Source organism: Pleurodeles waltl, chromosome 2_2, assembly GCF_031143425.1.
Source record: "Pleurodeles waltl isolate 20211129_DDA chromosome 2_2, aPleWal1.hap1.20221129, whole genome shotgun sequence".
Lineage (NCBI taxonomy): Eukaryota > Metazoa > Chordata > Amphibia > Caudata > Salamandridae > Pleurodeles > Pleurodeles waltl.
Window position 1 is genome coordinate 296,567,162 of NC_090439.1, and position 18,547 is coordinate 296,585,708.

Here is an 18,547-nt window from a genome sequence, read left to right on the forward strand (position 1 = left end):
TTTATTTGTGCAAATACTGGGACAGACCAACGTATCTGACATTCTTACGGTGCATGCATTTCTTTTATGAACAGGGACTGAACAAAAGCATGCCTCTCTTCAGCACATGTGAAGTGCTAGCTAGCTGTGAGCTTTTCCTTGCCCTTCTTTCCATTTGCATCTAAGCGTGAGCCTCCAGACAGACCCAGCCAGGATCGTTTGGAACAAAAGGATATCTGATGGCCCCTAAACGTCAGCATTTATCTTTGGCCAAGCTGGAGGTGAAAATACATTTTAAAAGCCCCCCTTTGCCCGCATGTTGCTGCTTAGAATGAAAGCAGACAACAGAGCAGGCGCTGCTAAAGGTGTCCCGGTGTCAAGTTCAGCATAGGCAAAAAGGCAAAGTTGTTCTTCACAAACAACACCCCATCACTGCTCTTCTAAGCACCTCAAATCCCCTCTTCCTTCCCTATACTTTGGAACACTCACTTCCAGGAGCTTACTTTATTTTCGAACAGCAAGTACAATGACATCAGGACAATAAGAACACACAAAAACATTAAACCTATGCTAATGTTTCAGTTTAAATTTTAAACAGACAGAAATAACACACATTCTTTACTTGCACTAGAAGATACCACCCACTGCCCGGATATACATTTTGGCCTGAGCTTCATGTTAAAATACAAAGTATGACTATTGTTTACTAACACCACAATGTATTACTCTTCTTCGGGCACACACCCAAAACAATACACTGCTTTCTTTATCAGTCACTCTGAACTTCAATTACCAGACCGGACATTACGTTTGTGCAGCAGGTACAGTGGCACCATGCCCAACACAAACACAAGGAGCATAAACCACAGCTTCATTTCTCCCATCTACATATTCCTCTTCAGTCCCTAGACTCACCTCATACCTCTCCACTCCCCAATGCTTTTACAAAGTCCTAACTTCCATTCAGGCAGCAAGTCCACTGGCTCCATGATGGTAATTTAAGTCCTTTGTGCTTTTATGCACAACTGAGCAAGTTGTAACATTAATGTTTCTGCCACTTGTAAACAAACAGATATCACAGTCTTAGAGCCACTCTGAGAATTTCTCCTCCACCCACCCACAGGTCAACAACAACTACACTGCCTCCTTCATGCCCTTCCACAATGGACAACAATTAAAAATGTATGCTTTTTCACTAATTAAATTCATCTTGTTTTTTATTACTTTTCAAGCCCCAGCCTATGCAACATTATTTAGTGCACCTTAATTACATTCTATGAACTGCATGCAGTAACACCTAATGTCAAAAATAAGATCAATATACAATAATAATTTGCTGTTCTGCAATAAAATACAGCTCCATATTTATTGAATACCACTACAACTCAGGACACACTACCTCTGCCACTGAGCACTTTTTCATTAAATTACATCTGACCTACTTGAATTATCACCTCTAACATACCCCAATGTGTTCTTTCTAAACAACAACAAACTCTCACCAGTATTATTTTGTAACACTTTAGCAGCCGTCTCTTTCTCCCGTTTCTACCTTTTGCACACACACTTATGTGTCAAGATTTCTATTTGTGCAACAGGTACAGTCCCACGAGGAAACTCTATTATCTAGGACATACTGAAAAAAATGTCTTGCTCTGTTCCAATTTACACTACACCACTTTAATCAAAACCAATGCACCCTACGCCACTGCACTCTATGCCAACTACTCTGCACCAATACGGTCTATGTTACTAGACTCTACAACTCTTTACGCCACTGCACGCTATGCCACTCTTCACCAATTCACTCTACATCACTGCAATTCATGCCACTCTATTCTACTATGTACCTCTGTACTGTATGCCACTGCTCTCTACAGCACTCTTCTCTGCAACACTTCGTCACTGCAGGCTACCCAAATTCACTCCAAACCACTGCACACTCTACTCTGCAAGAATGCACTCTCTGTCACTGAACTCTACGGTACCCTGCACCACTGCACTCTATGCCACTCCACTTTACTCTGCATCACTCATTTCTATGTCAATGCACTCTACACCACTACAGTCTACGCCACTGTACCTATTCTGCACCACGGCCCTCCACATCAGTGCACTCTATCCTGCATCACTTCACTTTAACCTGTACTACTTCAATTTACTCTGAAACAATCTACTCTAGGCCACTGCACTCTACGCCATTGCAATCTACGCTGCACCTCCTCACTCTACTCTGCACCACTGCACTATGCCACACTAAATTCTATATGCTACTGCACTCTAGGCCAATGTGCGCAATATGACTTTACTCAAAACCATTGCACTTTAAGCCACTGTACTCTATGCCAATCTACTCTGCACCACTGTACTTTACACCACTTAACTCTAGGCCACTTCACTCTATGACTCTCTACTCCACTCTATACCACTCTGCAACACTACTTCAGGCTACAATGCTCTATGCAACTCCATCTACGCCACTCTATGACACTTTACCTCACTCTATTCTATGACACACTACTCCACTGCACTACATGCCACTCTACACCATTCCAGACACTCCATGCCACATCACTCTACTCCACTCTTTGCCATTTCACTCTACTTCACGACTGCACTCTATGCAACTCCACTCTACCACAATCTATACCATTCTACAGCACCATTTTCCACTCTAATCCACACAACACTCTTTATGCCACTCAACTCTGTTCTATACTACTCAACAACACTATGTCCAGGCATGATCATGTGCAAGAAGGACAGTGAGAAGTTACTGCTGTGTCAGGAGCATTAGTTGTGGGATCTTTATGTTGAGTTGACAATGTTCTAATACACCTCCCCACCTTGATACCCCTTTTCCTTGACAAAGCTAAGCATAATGTCAAAGATGTCTCTGGTGCTGTCTATTAGGTATGTACTCTGTAAAACCAAGACAATCAAGAACCTCATCCTATAGCTGTGTCCAAGTCAGCACAGCCAGGTGTGGGCTCAACACTGATTTATCTTCCTGAACTCTTTGCTACACCTTCTTTCTAATTCTCTTAAGGTGCTTGTCAAGCAGCTTTATAGAAAGGCAATAGTCACAGAAACTACCCTTGGTGTTCCTTGTGATTATAAGATGTGGCTTTGGCTTGAAATACCTTCTTGAGTACCAGAGGGTCAGAAATCAGAGCAAAGCAACTTCTATCATAGGAGGTAGCTAGACCAGGGCCCTACAAATTCATGTATACCAAAGCTCAAAAACCTCAGGAGAGCAAGAAACATATCTAGCCTGAAAAGTGCCTCAACTAGCTGTACCTTATGGAGAGGTTCAAACCCACAGAATACCCCAGTAGTGTTTTTATTATTTCCTGACCAAAGTCTCCTAAGTTGGAGGCTTCAGAACAACTTTATCAGTACTGAAAGTCTAGTGTATCCGATGTTAACATAAACCATTGCCTTGGGGTTAGTGCAACTGCTGCAGACATGTTCTTGTTACTCATGCTAACTGTGCCTAAAGGGAATGCCTGTCTGTGTCACTTAGAGCCTCTTTTTCAGCATAAGAAAGTTTACATTCTTGAAAGTAGTTGTCTTCTTTTTTCATGATCACTGTATGAGGCATTCGTGTTCTCCCTTTGTTTCACAAAACCATGTGATTCCCATTAAAAGTCTGTTTGCAATGTACTATATATATTTGTTTCTTGCCTGTGCTTGGTGGTTCACACTATATTTAAGTTGCTGGGGGAATCCCCTTATCAACTGGTTCTGTAATTCACAGATAGGTACATTTTAAGACTACAGTTGATGTGAACACAGACTTTTTTTTAACAAAGATCAGGGCAGCTAATGTTGATTACTACACTACATCACATGCGTGATTTGTGGTATTTTTGCCATTTAAGAACAGAGTTCATAATCCTCATCATGATGTCTTCAAAATAATCGCTGACCCACTTTGGGGTGATCACTACAGGAGCCGTCAACAAACTCTGGATGACCAAGAGAATTAGGACACTAATCTTTAAAACCATTCACAGGTCAAGTAAGAGTTCTATTACAAAGTGCGAATACCAGTAGGCATTTGTATCAGAGCCTTAAAACATACACACTAGGACAAAATTCCAAAAGATAAAAGAATTACCTATGACAGTGTCAAAAAATGAACTTGAATATGGAATCAGAAGAACCTGACTCAATTAGCACTCTTGATGTACCAGAAATTAGGGCTCCATGGTATCCTGGTAATGCTATAGCATCCATGATGTAGAACAATCACACTACTTTCTCTGTGTAGTAACGACTGTCCCAGACCATCAGTGTGAAAACCACCAACTAATGAATGGAGCCAGAAACTGCACTAAAGCTATACTAATAGTAAGGCCAAAGGCACGTGTTGAGTCCTCTAACACACAACCACCCTCCTGGCCTCTGTAACCCCAGCAAGTATGCTCATGGCCAGTACCCACCATTGTCAGCACGAGTACCCCCCTATAGTAAAAATCTGATATACAGGCTACAAACAACATTTTATTTCAGCAGTGCTTTTCTGGCAGAAAAGTACATTCACATTAGACACTGTCTGAGTAATTCACCCCAATACAATAAATTACCAAAAGTACTCACCAGCTGTGGCAGTGAATCTTTATACTTTGTGTTTAGTAGGTTTACAAAACTTCGGACAAGCCAGTAGCAGTCGACATCATCATCCACCATCTCTTCCATAGCCCCTGCGATGTCCAGAAATTGCTCATCTTTTGGGTCCTGAAACATCAACACTGTTCATGAGCAGTCTGTAAAACTACTCATAAATGTTACGTTAGAGAGAGATATCTACCGATCTCTCCCTTCCTCTCTCTCTCTCTCTGAACATGAGCTTTGGTACACATGATGAAGTAATGCTTACTGAACAAGTGCTTTGGTACAGATATTGAAGAATGTGGTCTGTCTATCATAGGGTACAAATTTGCCTACAAGTCATGAAACGGGTGTATGTCATTACACTGCTTCTATTGCAGTGATGACCACTAGATTGGCAAATTGAGCTTTTGGACACAGTCAATGTGTTGTCTGGGCAGCTATGCTATTCTATGTTCAGGGCTAGACAATTTGGGCTCTAGAGCCAAGTTGAGGTACAAGTCCTGGTTAATATACTAATCAATCAATGTAATGCAGTTGAGGAAAGACAGACGCACAACTGTGAGGCCTGTTTTTTGTAGGATATGCAAATTCACCCTGTGCTACTCAAGCTCCTGGTACGTGATCCCCAAAGACATGATCAAGACATATGGGGTGACAGCTGTACTGATTAGTTCCTTAAGTGAACTTAAGTTTTGACATTTATTGCCATTTGTATTCTTTCTGTTAAGAGGAATAAAGAAACTACTCGCCCCTTCTGGACAAAGAACAGGTGTTCTGTTCAGACAGAAACTGAATTAGCAATTAGGATACCTCTAATATTATTCTTGTCACATTTGCTCTGTGTTCAGAGACAGAGATCAAAAGTCAGTTTGTCTTCTTGTAATGGAAATACTTATCCTTGTGAATGCAGAGTTCCAGGATTTTGTAAGGTGAACTGCCTGACCTGTGTGAAATGAAAGGCTGTGGGTATCGGATCTTTCCTAACACACATTTATAAAACGAAGTCAAAATTCCAAACATTGAAAAATATATTTCAGTAGCTGTGAAAGACCATTTTTTGAACTTGTGCGATGAATGAAAATGTCACTTACCCAGTGTACATCTGTTCGTGGCATCAGTCGCAGTAGATTCGCATGTTCTGCAATAGCTCGCCATCTGGTGTTGGGCCGGAGTGTTACAAGTTGTTTTTCTTCGAAGAAGTCTTTCGAGTCACGGGACCGAGTGACTCCTCCTTTTGTCTCCATTGCGCATGGGCGTCGACTCCATCCTCGATTGTTTTTCCCCGCAGAGGGTGAGGTAGGAGTTGAATTGTAGTAATAGTGCCCATGCAATGGAGTGACTAAGTATGCACTTATTTAAGGTTGAGATGATACATATATAAATAATTGAAGGTAACTTCCAAACTGCTACAGGCTCCCGGGGAGGCGGGTGGGCACATGCGAATCTACTGCGACTGATGCCACGAACAGATGTACACTGGGTAAGTGACATTTTCAGTTCGATGGCATCTGTCGCTGTAGATACGCATGTTCTGCAATAGACTAGTAAGCAGTTATTTCCCCAAAAGCGGTGGATCAGCCTGTAGGAGTGGAAGTAGTCTGAAATAATGTCCTTAATACAGCTTGACCTACTGTGGCTTGTTGTGCGGATAACACGTCTACACAGTAGTGCTTGGTGAATGTGTGAGGCGTAGACCATGTGGCTGCCTTACATATTTCTTGCATTGGGATGTTTCCTAGAAAGGCCATGGTAGCACCTTTTTTTCTGGTTGAGTGTGCCCTTGGTGTAATGGGCAGCTGTCGTTTAGCTTTAAGGTAGCAGATTTGGATGCATTTAACTATCCATCTGGCTATACCTTGTTTTGAAATTGGGTTTCCTGCATGAGGTTTTTGAAATGCAATAAAGAGTTGTTTAGTCTTTCTGATGTTCTTTGTTCTGTCAATGTAATACATTAATGCTCTTTTGACATCTAATGTATGTAGTGCCCTTTCAGCTACGGTATCTGGCTGTGGAAAGAACACCGGAAGTTCCACTGTTTGATTTAGATGGAACGGTGAAATAACCTTTGGCAAAAATTTAGGATTGGTCCTTAGGACGACTTTATTTTTGTGTAGTTGTATAAAAGGTTCCTGTATAGTAAACGCCTGAATCTCGCTTACTCTTCTCAGGGAAGTAATGGCGATGAGAAATGCCACCTTCCAGGTTAGGAACTGTATGTCGCAGGAGTGCATGGGTTCAAAAGGTGGACCCATAAGTCTAGTTAGGACAACATTTAGGTTCCATGAAGGAACAGGTAGTGTTCTTGGTGGTATAATTCTCCTAAGGCCCTCCATGAATGCTTTAATGACTGGTATTTTATATAGGGAAGTTGAATAGGTAGTCTGCAGGTATGCAGATATTGCTGCAAGGTGAATCTTAATGGAAGAGAAAGCTAGGTTAGATTTTTGTAAGTGAAGCAAGTAACCCACTACATGTTCTGGAGTTGTGTGTAATGGTTGTATTTGATTAATATGGCAGTAGCAAACAAACCTCTTCCATTTACTTGCATAGCAGTGCCTGGTGGATGGCCTTCTTGCTTGTTTTATGACTTCCATACATTCTTGGGTAAGTTGTAAGTGCCCGAATTCTAGGATTTCAGGAGCCAGATTGCTAGATTCAGCGATGCTGGATCTGGGTGTCTGATCTTTTGGTTGTGCTGTGTCAACAGATCTGGCCTGTTGGGCAATTTGATGCAGGGTACCACTGATAGGTCTAGCAGCGTTGTGTACCAGGGTTGCCTTGCCCAAGTTGGTGCTATCAATATGAGTTTGAGTTTGCTTTGACTGAGTTTGTTTACCAGGTAAGGAAGGAGAGGGAGAGGAGGAAAAGCGTAAGCAAATATCCCTGACCAGTTCATCCATAGGGCATTGCCTTGGGATTGTTTGTGTGGGTATCTGGATGCGAAGTTTTGGCATTTTGCGTTCTCCCTTGTCGCAAACAAGTCTATCTGAGGTGTTCCCCAGAGTTTGAAATAAGTGTTCAGTATTTGGGGGTGAATTTCCCATTCGTGGACCTGTTGGTGATCTCGAGAGAGATTGTCTGCGAGTTGATTTTGTATCCCTGGTATAAACTGTGCAATTAGGCGAATTTGGTTGTGAATTGCCCAATGCCAAATTTTTTGTGCTAACATGCTTAACTGCGTGGAGTGCGTCCCTCCCTGCTTGTTTAGATAATACATTGTTGTCATGTTGTCTGTTTTGACGAGAATGTATTTGTGAACTATTATTGGTTGGAAAGCTTTTAGTGCTTGAAAAACTGCAAGAAGTTCTAGGTGATTGATATGCAGTTTTGTTTGATGTACGTTCCATTGTCCTTGTATGCTGTGTTGATCGAGGTGTGCTCCCCACCCTGTCATGGAAGCATCTGTTGTTATTACGTATTGTGGCACTGGGTCTTGAAAAGGCCGCCCCTTGTTTAAATTTATGTTGTTCCACCACAGAAGCGAGAGGTAAGTTTGGCGGTCTATTAACACCAGATCTAGAAGGTGACCCTGTGCTTGAGACCACTGTGATGCTAGGCATTGTTGTAAGGGCCTCATGTGCAGTCTTGCGTTTGGGACAATGGCTATGCATGATGACATCATGCCTAGGAGTTGTAATACCATCTTTGCTTGTATCTTTTGTGTTGGATACATGCGTTGTATGATGGTGTTGAAATTTTGAATTCTTTGTGGACTTGGAGTGGCTACTCCCTTTGATGTGTCTATTATGGCTCCCAGGTATTGTTGTACCTTGCGTGGCCGAATCTTGGATTTTGTGAAATTGACGGTGAACCCTAGTTTGAAGAGGGTTTGTATGATATGATTTGTGTGATTTGAGCACTCTATTAACGAATGGGCCTTGATTAGCCAGTCGTCTAGATATGGGAACACATGTATTTGCTGCCTTCTGATGTGTGCAGCGACTACCGCTAGACATTTGGTAAAGACTCTTGGTGCGGTTGTTAATCCGAAAGGCAGTACCTTGAATTGGTAATGTATTCCTTTGAATACAAACCTTAGGTATTTCCTGTGCGATGGGTGAATTGGTATATGGAAATAAGCATCCTTGAGGTCTAAAGTTGCCATGTAGTCGTGCAGCTTTAGCAATGGCAATACTTCTTGTAGTGTGACCATGTGGAAGTGGTCTGATTTGATGAAAGTGTTGACTACTCTGAGGTCTAGGATTGGTCTCAGTGTTTTGTCCTTCTTTGGTATCAGAAAGTACAGTGAGTAAACTCCTGTGTTTATTTGTGTGTTTGGCACTAATTCGATTGCATTCTTTTGCAATAGTGCCTGCACTTCTATCTCTAGGAGATTGGAATGGTGTGTTGTTAAATTTTGTGCTTTTGGTGGTATGTTTGGAGGGAACTGTAGAAATTCTATGCAGTAACCATGTTGGATAATTGCTAGAACCCAAGTGTCTGTAGTGATTTTCTCCCATGCTCTGTAATAATGACCTATTCGTCCCCCCACTGGTGTTGTGTGGAGGGGGTGAGTGACATGTGAGTCACTGTTTAGTAGTAGGGGTTTTGGGGCTTTGGAATCTTCCTCTATTTCTAGGGAATTGCCCTCCTCTATATTGTCCCCGAAAACCTCCTCTATACTGTCCTTGGTAACTGGACGGTGTGGCTTGTGAGGTGCTGGCTTGTGTGCTTTGACCCCGAAACCCCCCTCGAAAGGGCGGTTTACGGAATGAGCTGTAATTCCCTCTGCTCTGCGGGGAGTAGAGTGCGCCCATGGCTTTGGCAGTGTCCGTATCTTTTTTGAGTTTCTCAATCGCTGTGTCCACTTCTGGACCGAACAGTTCTTTTTCATTAAAAGGCATATTGAGAACTGCTTGTTGAATCTCTGGTTTAAATCCAGACGTTCGGAGCCATGCATGCCTTCTGATAGTTACAGATGTATTAATTGTCCGTGCAGCTGTATCTGCAGCGTCCATGGAGGAGCGGATCTGGTTGTTGGAGATGGCCTGTCCCTCCTCAACCACTTGTTTTGCCCTATTTTGGAAGTCTTTGGGCAGATGTTCAATGAGATGTTGCATCTCGTCCCAGTGGGCTCTGTCATAGCGCGCAAGTAGTGCCTGGGAGTTCGCGATGCGCCACTGGTTTGCAGCTTGTGCTGCGACTCTTTTACCAGCTGCATCAAACTTGCGGCTTTCTTTATCTGGGGGTGGTGCATCTCCAGATGTGTGAGAGTTGGCCCTTTTCCTAGCTGCTCCTACAACAACAGAGTCTGGTGGCAGCTGTGTTGTGATGAAAGCCGGGTCTGTAGGAGGCGGCTTATACTTTTTTTCCACCCTTGGTGTGATTGCCCTACTTTTGACCGGGTCCTTAAATATGTCTTTTGCGTGCCGGAGCATACCAGGGAGCATAGGCAGGCTTTGGTAGGAGCTGTGGGTGGAGGAGAGTGTGTTGAACAGGAAATCATCCTCGACCTGTTCTGAGTGGAGGCTTACGTTGTGAAATTGTGCTGCTCTAGCCACCACCTGAGAGTACGCGGTGCTGTCTTCTGGTGGAGATGGTTTTGTAGGGTATGCCTCTGGGCTGTTATCTGACACTGGGGCGTCGTATAGGTCCCATGCGTCCTGGTCTTGGTCACCCTGGCTCATGGTGGTGTGAGCTGGGGAGTGTGATGGCGTTTGTGCTGGTGAAACGTTAATCACGGGCGGAGGAGAGGGTGGTGGTGTAACTCTTTTCACCACTTTTGGTTGTGGTGCTTGTTCCGTCTGGAACTCCAACCTTCTCTTTCTCCTAATGGGGGGAAGGGTGCTTATTTTTCCTGTCCCCTGCTGAATGAAGATACGCTTTTGCGTATGGTCCGCATCCGTTGCTTGTAGCTCTTCCTCAAACCTATGCTTCTGCATTTGGGAGGTTAGCGAGTGCTCTTCTGTATAAGAGCCTGAAGCTGGGTCGCTTGCAGTTTGTTTCGGCGTCGAAACTGTGTCTGCGTGTTTTTTCGGCTCCGAGGTGACTTTTTTCCTTTTCGGGGCCGAAACCTCTCGGCGTCGATCTGTTTCGGTGCCGCTGTCTCGGCGTCGAGCCGTGTCCACACCGGCATCTCGGTGTCGAGGCTTGTCTCCAGCACTTTCTCGGTCCCGAGAAGGCTGCGTGCCGGTGTCTCGACCGGAGTCGGACGATCTCGGCACTGTTTTGGCCTTTTTCGGTGCCGACGGTCGGTCACCGAATTTATGGGTGGAGCCATGGCCTGGTGGCAGTGGCGTCCCCTGGGCCTTGTAAATGTTTCTTTGTGTGGTTTTCGACGTCTTACTCACGGTTTGTGTATCGTCGAATCCTTCGGAGTCTGAGTCTTGGATCGAGAAGGTACCTTCCTCTTCCTGTTCCTCGAACTCCCGTCGGGCTGTCGGTGCGGACGCCATTTGAAGTCTTCTGGCTCGACGGTCTCGGAGTGTTTTTCTGGACCGGAACGCACGACAGGCCTCGCAGGTGTCTTCGCTGTGCTCAGGTGACAGGCACAGGTTGCAGACCAAGTGTTGGTCTGTGTAGGGGTATTTATTGTGGCATTTGGGGCAGAAACGGAACGGGGTCCGTTCCATCGGCGTTCTTCAGCACGCGGTCGGGCCGACCAGGCCCCGACGGAGGATCGCAAAATTACCCCGAAGGGCACCGGAGCTCTTCGATCTTCGATGCGGTGTTGAATGTAGGTATGCCGACCCCGAACGCAACAATACCGACGAAAATCTTCCGAAATTAACTATTTTTTCTGTTCCGAAACTCGGAGCGACAGGAACACGTCCGAACCCGATGGCGGAAAAAAAACAATCGAGGATGGAGTCGACGCCCATGCGCAATGGAGACAAAAGGAGGAGTCACTCGGTCCCGTGACTCGAAAGACTTCTTCGAAGAAAAACAACTTGTAACACTCCGGCCCAACACCAGATGGCGAGCTATTGCAGAACATGCGTATCTACAGCGACAGATGCCATCGAACATAATATTTTAATAGGATGAAAAACAATGATGTGCAAATGATTTTTAAAAAATCTGAAACCGAATTTTCACAGATTATTTTTAAAACACTATATAGTTTTATCAGTAAAGCTGCAAGTTAGTGGGAAGGTTTTTGGACATTTCTTGGAAATGTACTGTCTGTAAATGGCAGTGCGCTACCACATCATGCTTTAGTAATATACTTATTAAAAGTGAGTGTTTAAACATAAACTGAGAAAAATGTCTGCCCTCATGGCACAGCTTTTGGTAAACTAAGGGGCAACTCATGCATGGATCATGTGTACCCTATATGTGGGCTATATTTATTATACATTAAGTAAATATTTAGTGTATTTAATCAAACAAAAGAGGACTTTTTTTTACAGCAGACATGCTGAACCCGCATATATGAATGTGCACTCATGTGAGAATGAAGAAAAAGGTGACTATAAAATACAATATTTGCACAGGATCACATAATTTGAGACCTGTTTCCGGGTCAAATACATCACAGTTAGGGCGAGTAGATTGTTCAAGTTACTCGACCTGCAAATCTAGTAATATTTTTATGATTTTTCAAGGCCTGCAAATTTACAAATGCACAAAAACAGTTACAGAATCATAGGGATTTGACATGCCAGCAAGCAAAGTAACAACATTCTAAAAGTATAAGTGGTACCACACATATATGTTCACTTAAGTCACTAAACAAAAGAAAGGTAGAACTGCAAAAGTGTCACATTTATTCAGTACCATAGGTGCCACTGTGCAGCCAGTAAAGCCATCCCAGGGCCAATTTGTTTAAGGGGCTTACTCCACTCCAATTATAGTTGTCATTTTCTACACAACAAGGGGACTTGGGTCAGTTTTCCTTGCATGCATTATGACCCAGTGCATCCTTCTTTCATCAGAGTGTACTTTACAATAAAGAGTAACTGGTAAATTTCATGATAGAAATTGCTGCAGTGTGGGAGTTACTTTATACTGTGATTAGGTGGACTTATCTGTGTGATATTATTTTCATGTTAATAAATGTGATAATGTACGTTGGTGTGACAGTCACTGTTGTATTCTATGTAGGACAACTCTGCATGACAAAAGTAATAAAAGTAAAGTCAGTATTAAAACATTTAGCCACATGCAGGCACCGAAAGACAGTTCCCAACAACTACAAGGGCCTGGATGAGTTACCGGTTACCCAGTGAAGCAAAAAGGTGGAGCCCTGAAACAATCTGCAATAGATCCCAGTCCCAATCCCACCGGACAAGAATGTCTGCCAGCACTTTTCTCCAGGCTACAAGACAACATGCATCAGAGCGAAAAAGAACCAGTTTCAGATGCAGTTTTGGAGAATTTCACCACAGAATTGTTCGGTAACTACAGGACCTTAACCAAACACTGCACCAACTTTGTCTTCTCTCTATATAAAATTAACTCAGTGAGTGCAAAGAGCTCATTGTCAACCATTCACCACCTGGTACCCTAGCTACTGAGTGAAAGCAACAGACACTGCAGCTTCAGTTTATCCCAGAACAACCTCAGGATGCCACCAGGCTCTTAGCCTAATCAGATAATCTGACCCTACTTTACACACCAGCAATGGAAAGTTATTGATAAATCAGCACTTGTCATCTTCTCAAAACGCATACACATGCTAATTCAGATATTATTAGACTCCTGTTATTTTTAGAAAACTGGAAGCAGCCTTGTTATCCTGACAAATTGTAGCTATTCCTATAATCGGCAAGAAAAAGTGCAACCACCTAGCTATTTGTATACTCGGGCACCAACAAACTGATAAGTGACTTTTAATCCAAATTTCGCACTGCCAGAGGAACCAACACTGCACTTTTCAACACAGGAAAGGCTCATGCCAAAGGGCAAGAATAGGTTTTGTATAACTGGGCACCCCCCCGCTGCATTCAGTACCAATGGAATAGTCTAGTTTATTTCTATCCGGACCAATCCAAAACAAGCAGGCTAACTCTGGTTCATCGTCTCAGCAGCTATGCCTATTAATGGCACAATCCCAAACTTCTGCAGAGCCTCTGTAAAATCCACATAACCCAGTGACCGACGTGGCAGAGCATCACAACATCAGTAACGTTATGTATGGATATGACACATCATATAAACCAACCTTTAAGAGGTCACCTGTGTCAGAGGTAGTCAAGCCTGGCTGGAGAGAGGCTGGCTGTTCAACAGCGATAAAACAAAGATACAAGTCGGGGGTATCGTAGATGAATCAAGGGTTCATTTGACAACCCCATCAATAAAGGCTGCACATAAAGTGGGCATTTATAATTTAAGGACACTCTACATTTCAATAACAAATTTAGCAGTAAAAAATGTGGACATGTGAGATAGGAGAAACAGGTTACATGAAGATTTATTTGATATATTTGAGATAAAACCTAGACGGGTGATGTTTTTCTTGTCATCTTAATTACAGCAGCAAAGATTTTGGCCCTAGATACACAGACAGAGCTTTCCAAAAAAGCTAGCGAGTTACAAAATGACTGGGATGCAACTTGGACTGTTAAGAATGTAGGTACCGTAAGGACTAGTGTGTACCTATTTGTCTGCCAGTAATGTTGAGTAGGGGTGTCTTGCTCAGGTGCAGGTATTTGTATGTTAAACTTTCCAGCTCAAATTTTACTCTTGCTTTAACCTGCTACAAGGTCAAGTTGGAAAGGATAGGAGTACTATGATCAAACTTTCTATCCGAGTGAAAATGTCTGCCTGTGGAACACAGAAATGCTTTGAAAGGGTTCAGCGAATACTGTAGCACTCCTGTAAGATGATGCTGCCAATGTCCTGGTGTTGAATAACTGATGCATGGGCAGCAATCCTTAAATGAGAGGCCGCTAAAAAAAAAATTGGGAAGGGTTTTGATGTGGAAACCGGGAGCTTTGCAATTTGATTAATGGGAGGAAAAACTGAAAGAGAAGGATCAAGTGTGATACCAAAAGATTTCAATATGGGTGGTAGGAAGGGGTAAAGCCTACAACTTTCAATTTGATAAGGAGATCAGATTGAATTTGTTCTCGATGTTAGGGGTTAGGAGAAGAAACTATTTTTTCGGAGGATCATGCATCAGAAAGTTATATGTCATCAATGTACAACCTTCACATAGGAGACTACTGGACTCTCACATAGGTAACTCAGTGGTTGGAGATGCAGAATGAATAATGCGAGTGCTAAGGTGGAACCTTGATATAGGCCACAAGTGATCAAAGAGGAGGCTGAGGAATGGCACCCAAACTTTGCCAACTCAGATCATTTGCTCAGAAAGGAGGAGAACGAGCTCAGCACAGAACCACAAAGGTCTATGCACTGTGTCAAGATAGTGATCATCCAACCATTGTCAACTGTGTCAAGCTGCCATGAGGGTGAGTAGCACGAGAAGGCAACATTTACCTGCATCCAATATCCGATGAACATCATCTAACATCTTTAGTTTGGCTTAGTTTTGCTACAGTGTTACCTGAAGCAAGGATGATGATTTACAAGGAAATGTTTACTTTTAATGTAAGCCAATCTAGGCTAGGCAAAGGTCTATAGTTCTGAAGAAAACCGGGGTCAATGTTTTCCTCGGAATGGGGTTGGTATGACCACATTCAAGCAGATCAGAGAAAAATCCGTCCCTAACAGATTGATACTAGGATCTGATTACACCATGCTGGAGTAAAAGGATGAACACTGGCTTTGAGAATGCTCAATGGTAAAAAGTCCTGGTGACAGGTGAAAGGATTGAGATGTTTAGCATTCGGGACAAGTTCCTTAATTCCTTATGAGGTGAAAAAGCACGCTGTTTTGATAATGACCTTACTATTGCTTTTCACATACACACAAACTAGACATGCAACCAGTTCCCCTCTCCCTAGAAACTCTCCCAAAAAGAAAAATCACACAGTGCTTGCCATAGTTATCTGAAGGCTGAATTAAAACAAGACCTTCAAAACCGGGCTGCAGACAAAAGGATCTTGTTAAGGCCAGGATCGTGGCCCTGGCTCATGTTGCGCTGCCAACAAAAAGACATCACACCACCTTTGAATAATCTACATTGGCCTTTGATGAAAACAAGCTAATTTCAAGACAATGGGTAAAATTTATTAGCTTTACATTAAGAATAAGAAATTAAAATAAAAAATGATATGAGAAAATTAATGAGATCTGTATAAACCTTGAAAAGCAAGAAGCAAAACACAAAGAAAATTCTAATTTTACGAAAAACATACTGTGGTATGAAGAAGATGAGATACCTCGAGGAATAAGGGGGAGAACAGGACATTTTGTAAGAAACATAATAGAGATGCAACAAGAGGTAGATGAGGAAGCAAACAAACAAAACATGCAGGAAATGCTTGCAAAGGAAAGACTAACCTTAAAAGCACATTTTCAAGATACATTCAAATGTACTAATTCACGCTTATTACTATTCTCATTGTCCATCCTAGTTTTTCACCAAGATCCAAGCGAAGTGCACAAGATGCCTGATACTGATCCGAAGATCTCAAACTCTGAAAGCTAGTCAGCTATTTAAGATTTACATCCCATAATATACTGGTCTTACAACCAGTCAGTATAATGGTTTGGTGCGATGCCCCTCTATGTACAAGGCTTGGTGCTCTGGGCCTCCTTCTGTGACTTGAACACCACCAACACAAATTTAAAGGAGGACAAAAGCCTCGTCTTCTCTGCTCCACTTATGTTTAGGAAAGTGACCCAACAGTAGTTGCACTGTCCCTTGACTTCCTAACCTCTTGTCCTTCTGTCATGCTTTCAGCCTACGAATGATCACTGCTTCATTAAGGGTAACACACAGATGCATCCCACGGATTTCTAAAGCTTTACAATCTTCTCACACGCACACACACCAAATTGGCACGAGATGCCACCTAACTCTTTGTAAACCTCTGTGTCCCTCGCTTTCACGTAATTCTATTGCTCTCCAATTTTGATTAAGGTAGCTCTGTTGCAGCGGACGCTGTTTTATACAAATCCTAAAATCCAACTAAATACTGTACTAACCGTGAGCGGCTGATTAACTGCAATACTTGCTATTGTTTCAAATTCTGGTACATTCTCACAATCTTGGTTAATTCAATCTCTGTATTATACTGAAATTCTGGCAGAACAAAGGAAAAGTCAGTCATATTCCAGGGTCACCAGAGAAAGGAGGTGGCTTGGAAAAGCTAAGTCTTTAAAACTGTACCTCAAATATATATTTCACTCCTATTTTAGAAAACAAGGTACTGTGTCTAGGTTGTGTAACATTATCAATTTAATCGACCTGTGGGTTTTGTGGCAATTTGTTCATTCAACAGTCCCTGTGGGAATGATTTCTGCTTTTTATCGATTCATCTATTTCCTGAATCTCAAAATCCAGTGTACGAGTACTCATCTTCATTGATGTCCTCTGGTGTGTTAGCCTAGCCTACTGTGACAAGATTATAGGGGTCATTATGATCTCCGGCGGTTCAGCCCGCAATGCCGGCGGCGGGTAAAAAGACCGACACCGGCATGGCAGGCTGAACCGCCATATGATGTACACATGGAGGGCCGCCATTAGCGGCCCTCCTCCACCTCCAGGCTGCCTCCGACAGGCAGCCTGACGGCGGAAGGAATCATCATCCTACAGGGCAGCGCTGCTGCCCCTCGGGTAGTGATCCCTACAGCCACCAGTCTTTCCCTGGTGGGATCCCACACCAAGGGAAGGCTGGCAGAAGGGGTGCTCTGGGGCCCCATTGGGGGCCCCTGCATTACCCATGCACTTGGCATGGGCAGTGCAGGGGCCCCTGTGCAGTGCCCCATTGTGCAGGTCACCGCCCGATTTAAGGGCAGTGAACTGCGCGACTGGTGCAGCGGCACCCGCCGCACAGAGGCATTGACGGCGGCTCCATGTGGAGCCGCCGGCAATGTCCCGACCAGGCATTCTGCTGGGCCGGCGAGCAGAAACAATGTTTTTTATGCGCCCGGCAGGGTACCGGGGGGGCTGGCGGTCAGTTAAATGACCGCCAGCCTGAACACGGCGGTAAAGACCGTTCATTTCAGCCTTGCCTATAGATTTCTCTGACTGAAGTGTGCAACAGCAGTAATTTGCAAATACATTTTACTGATTGGTGGTAATGGAGATGCTTTTCAAGTATTATATAGCATAACACAACGTGGAAACCTAAAGACATTTCGAATAACTGCATATATGTTCTACCAATGTTGTCTCTTAGGGTTAGCATATGCTTTACTTCCGAGTCCATCCACAAAGACATTCTACTCACCAGTGGATATGTCAGAGTACGGGAGAGCCTGCCGGACTCAAGATGATGCATGCGGAGGTAAACCTCAACCTTCGGGGTGGAATCCTGAATAAAGCGCATCACTTGAAGGGCATGGTGTATATCCTGGTATTGCTCCTTTCGATGCATCATCACCACAGCATGAGATTCACGATGGGGTGGGATTATTCCTACATAACAAGGTAACAATATGACTGACAGAGGGCTCTATTCAACAAAGTAGCACAATCCAATATTTCACACACACCACAATGTGCCTCTCTCACTGTATAATTAGACAAACAAATATTACTGAGGCTTAAAGAATTAGTAGTATATAGCTGAGACCTCCGGTAGTCAACAGAAATGGAAAATGTGAACAAGCAAGTTTGCTTTCTAAACAATCTGTGTGCTAGTCACATGGCAAAGCAAACAGTTTAGACGACAAACCTAAAATTGTGCATTTTTATAGCGCTTGTCATGATGAAATGGGAAATTTTGTGATTAAACAAAATGTATCCTTCTGCAACCTGCCCAAAATATCAAACATCAACAAAAATCCACAAATTAAACAAGCATTGAGTTGCTGCAGCAAAATCACGATTTGTCTCACATATAATGATTGTCCGGCAAAGAAAAACCATTGTACACACTAGTACAAGAGTACCTTCTGAAAGATTTCCCAACTGCATAAGTATTATTGC

At 43.2% G+C, this 18,547-nt stretch overlaps 1 protein-coding gene across 3 annotated transcripts in view; it reads right to left on the bottom strand.

The window, feature by feature from the left end:
• TBC1D7 (TBC1 domain family member 7) overlaps positions 1-18,547 on the bottom strand; it is a 159,722-nt gene that overhangs the window by 48,360 nt on the left and 92,815 nt on the right. For all 3 annotated transcript variants that reach the window (XM_069219742.1, XM_069219740.1, XM_069219741.1), the window contains 2 exons: positions 17,847-18,034; positions 4,585-4,722 (listed from right to left, as the gene is read on the bottom strand). In XM_069219742.1, coding sequence (XP_069075843.1) covers positions 4,585-4,722; positions 17,847-18,034 — 326 coding nt within the window. The remainder of the gene's footprint in view (positions 1-4,584; positions 4,723-17,846; positions 18,035-18,547) is intronic.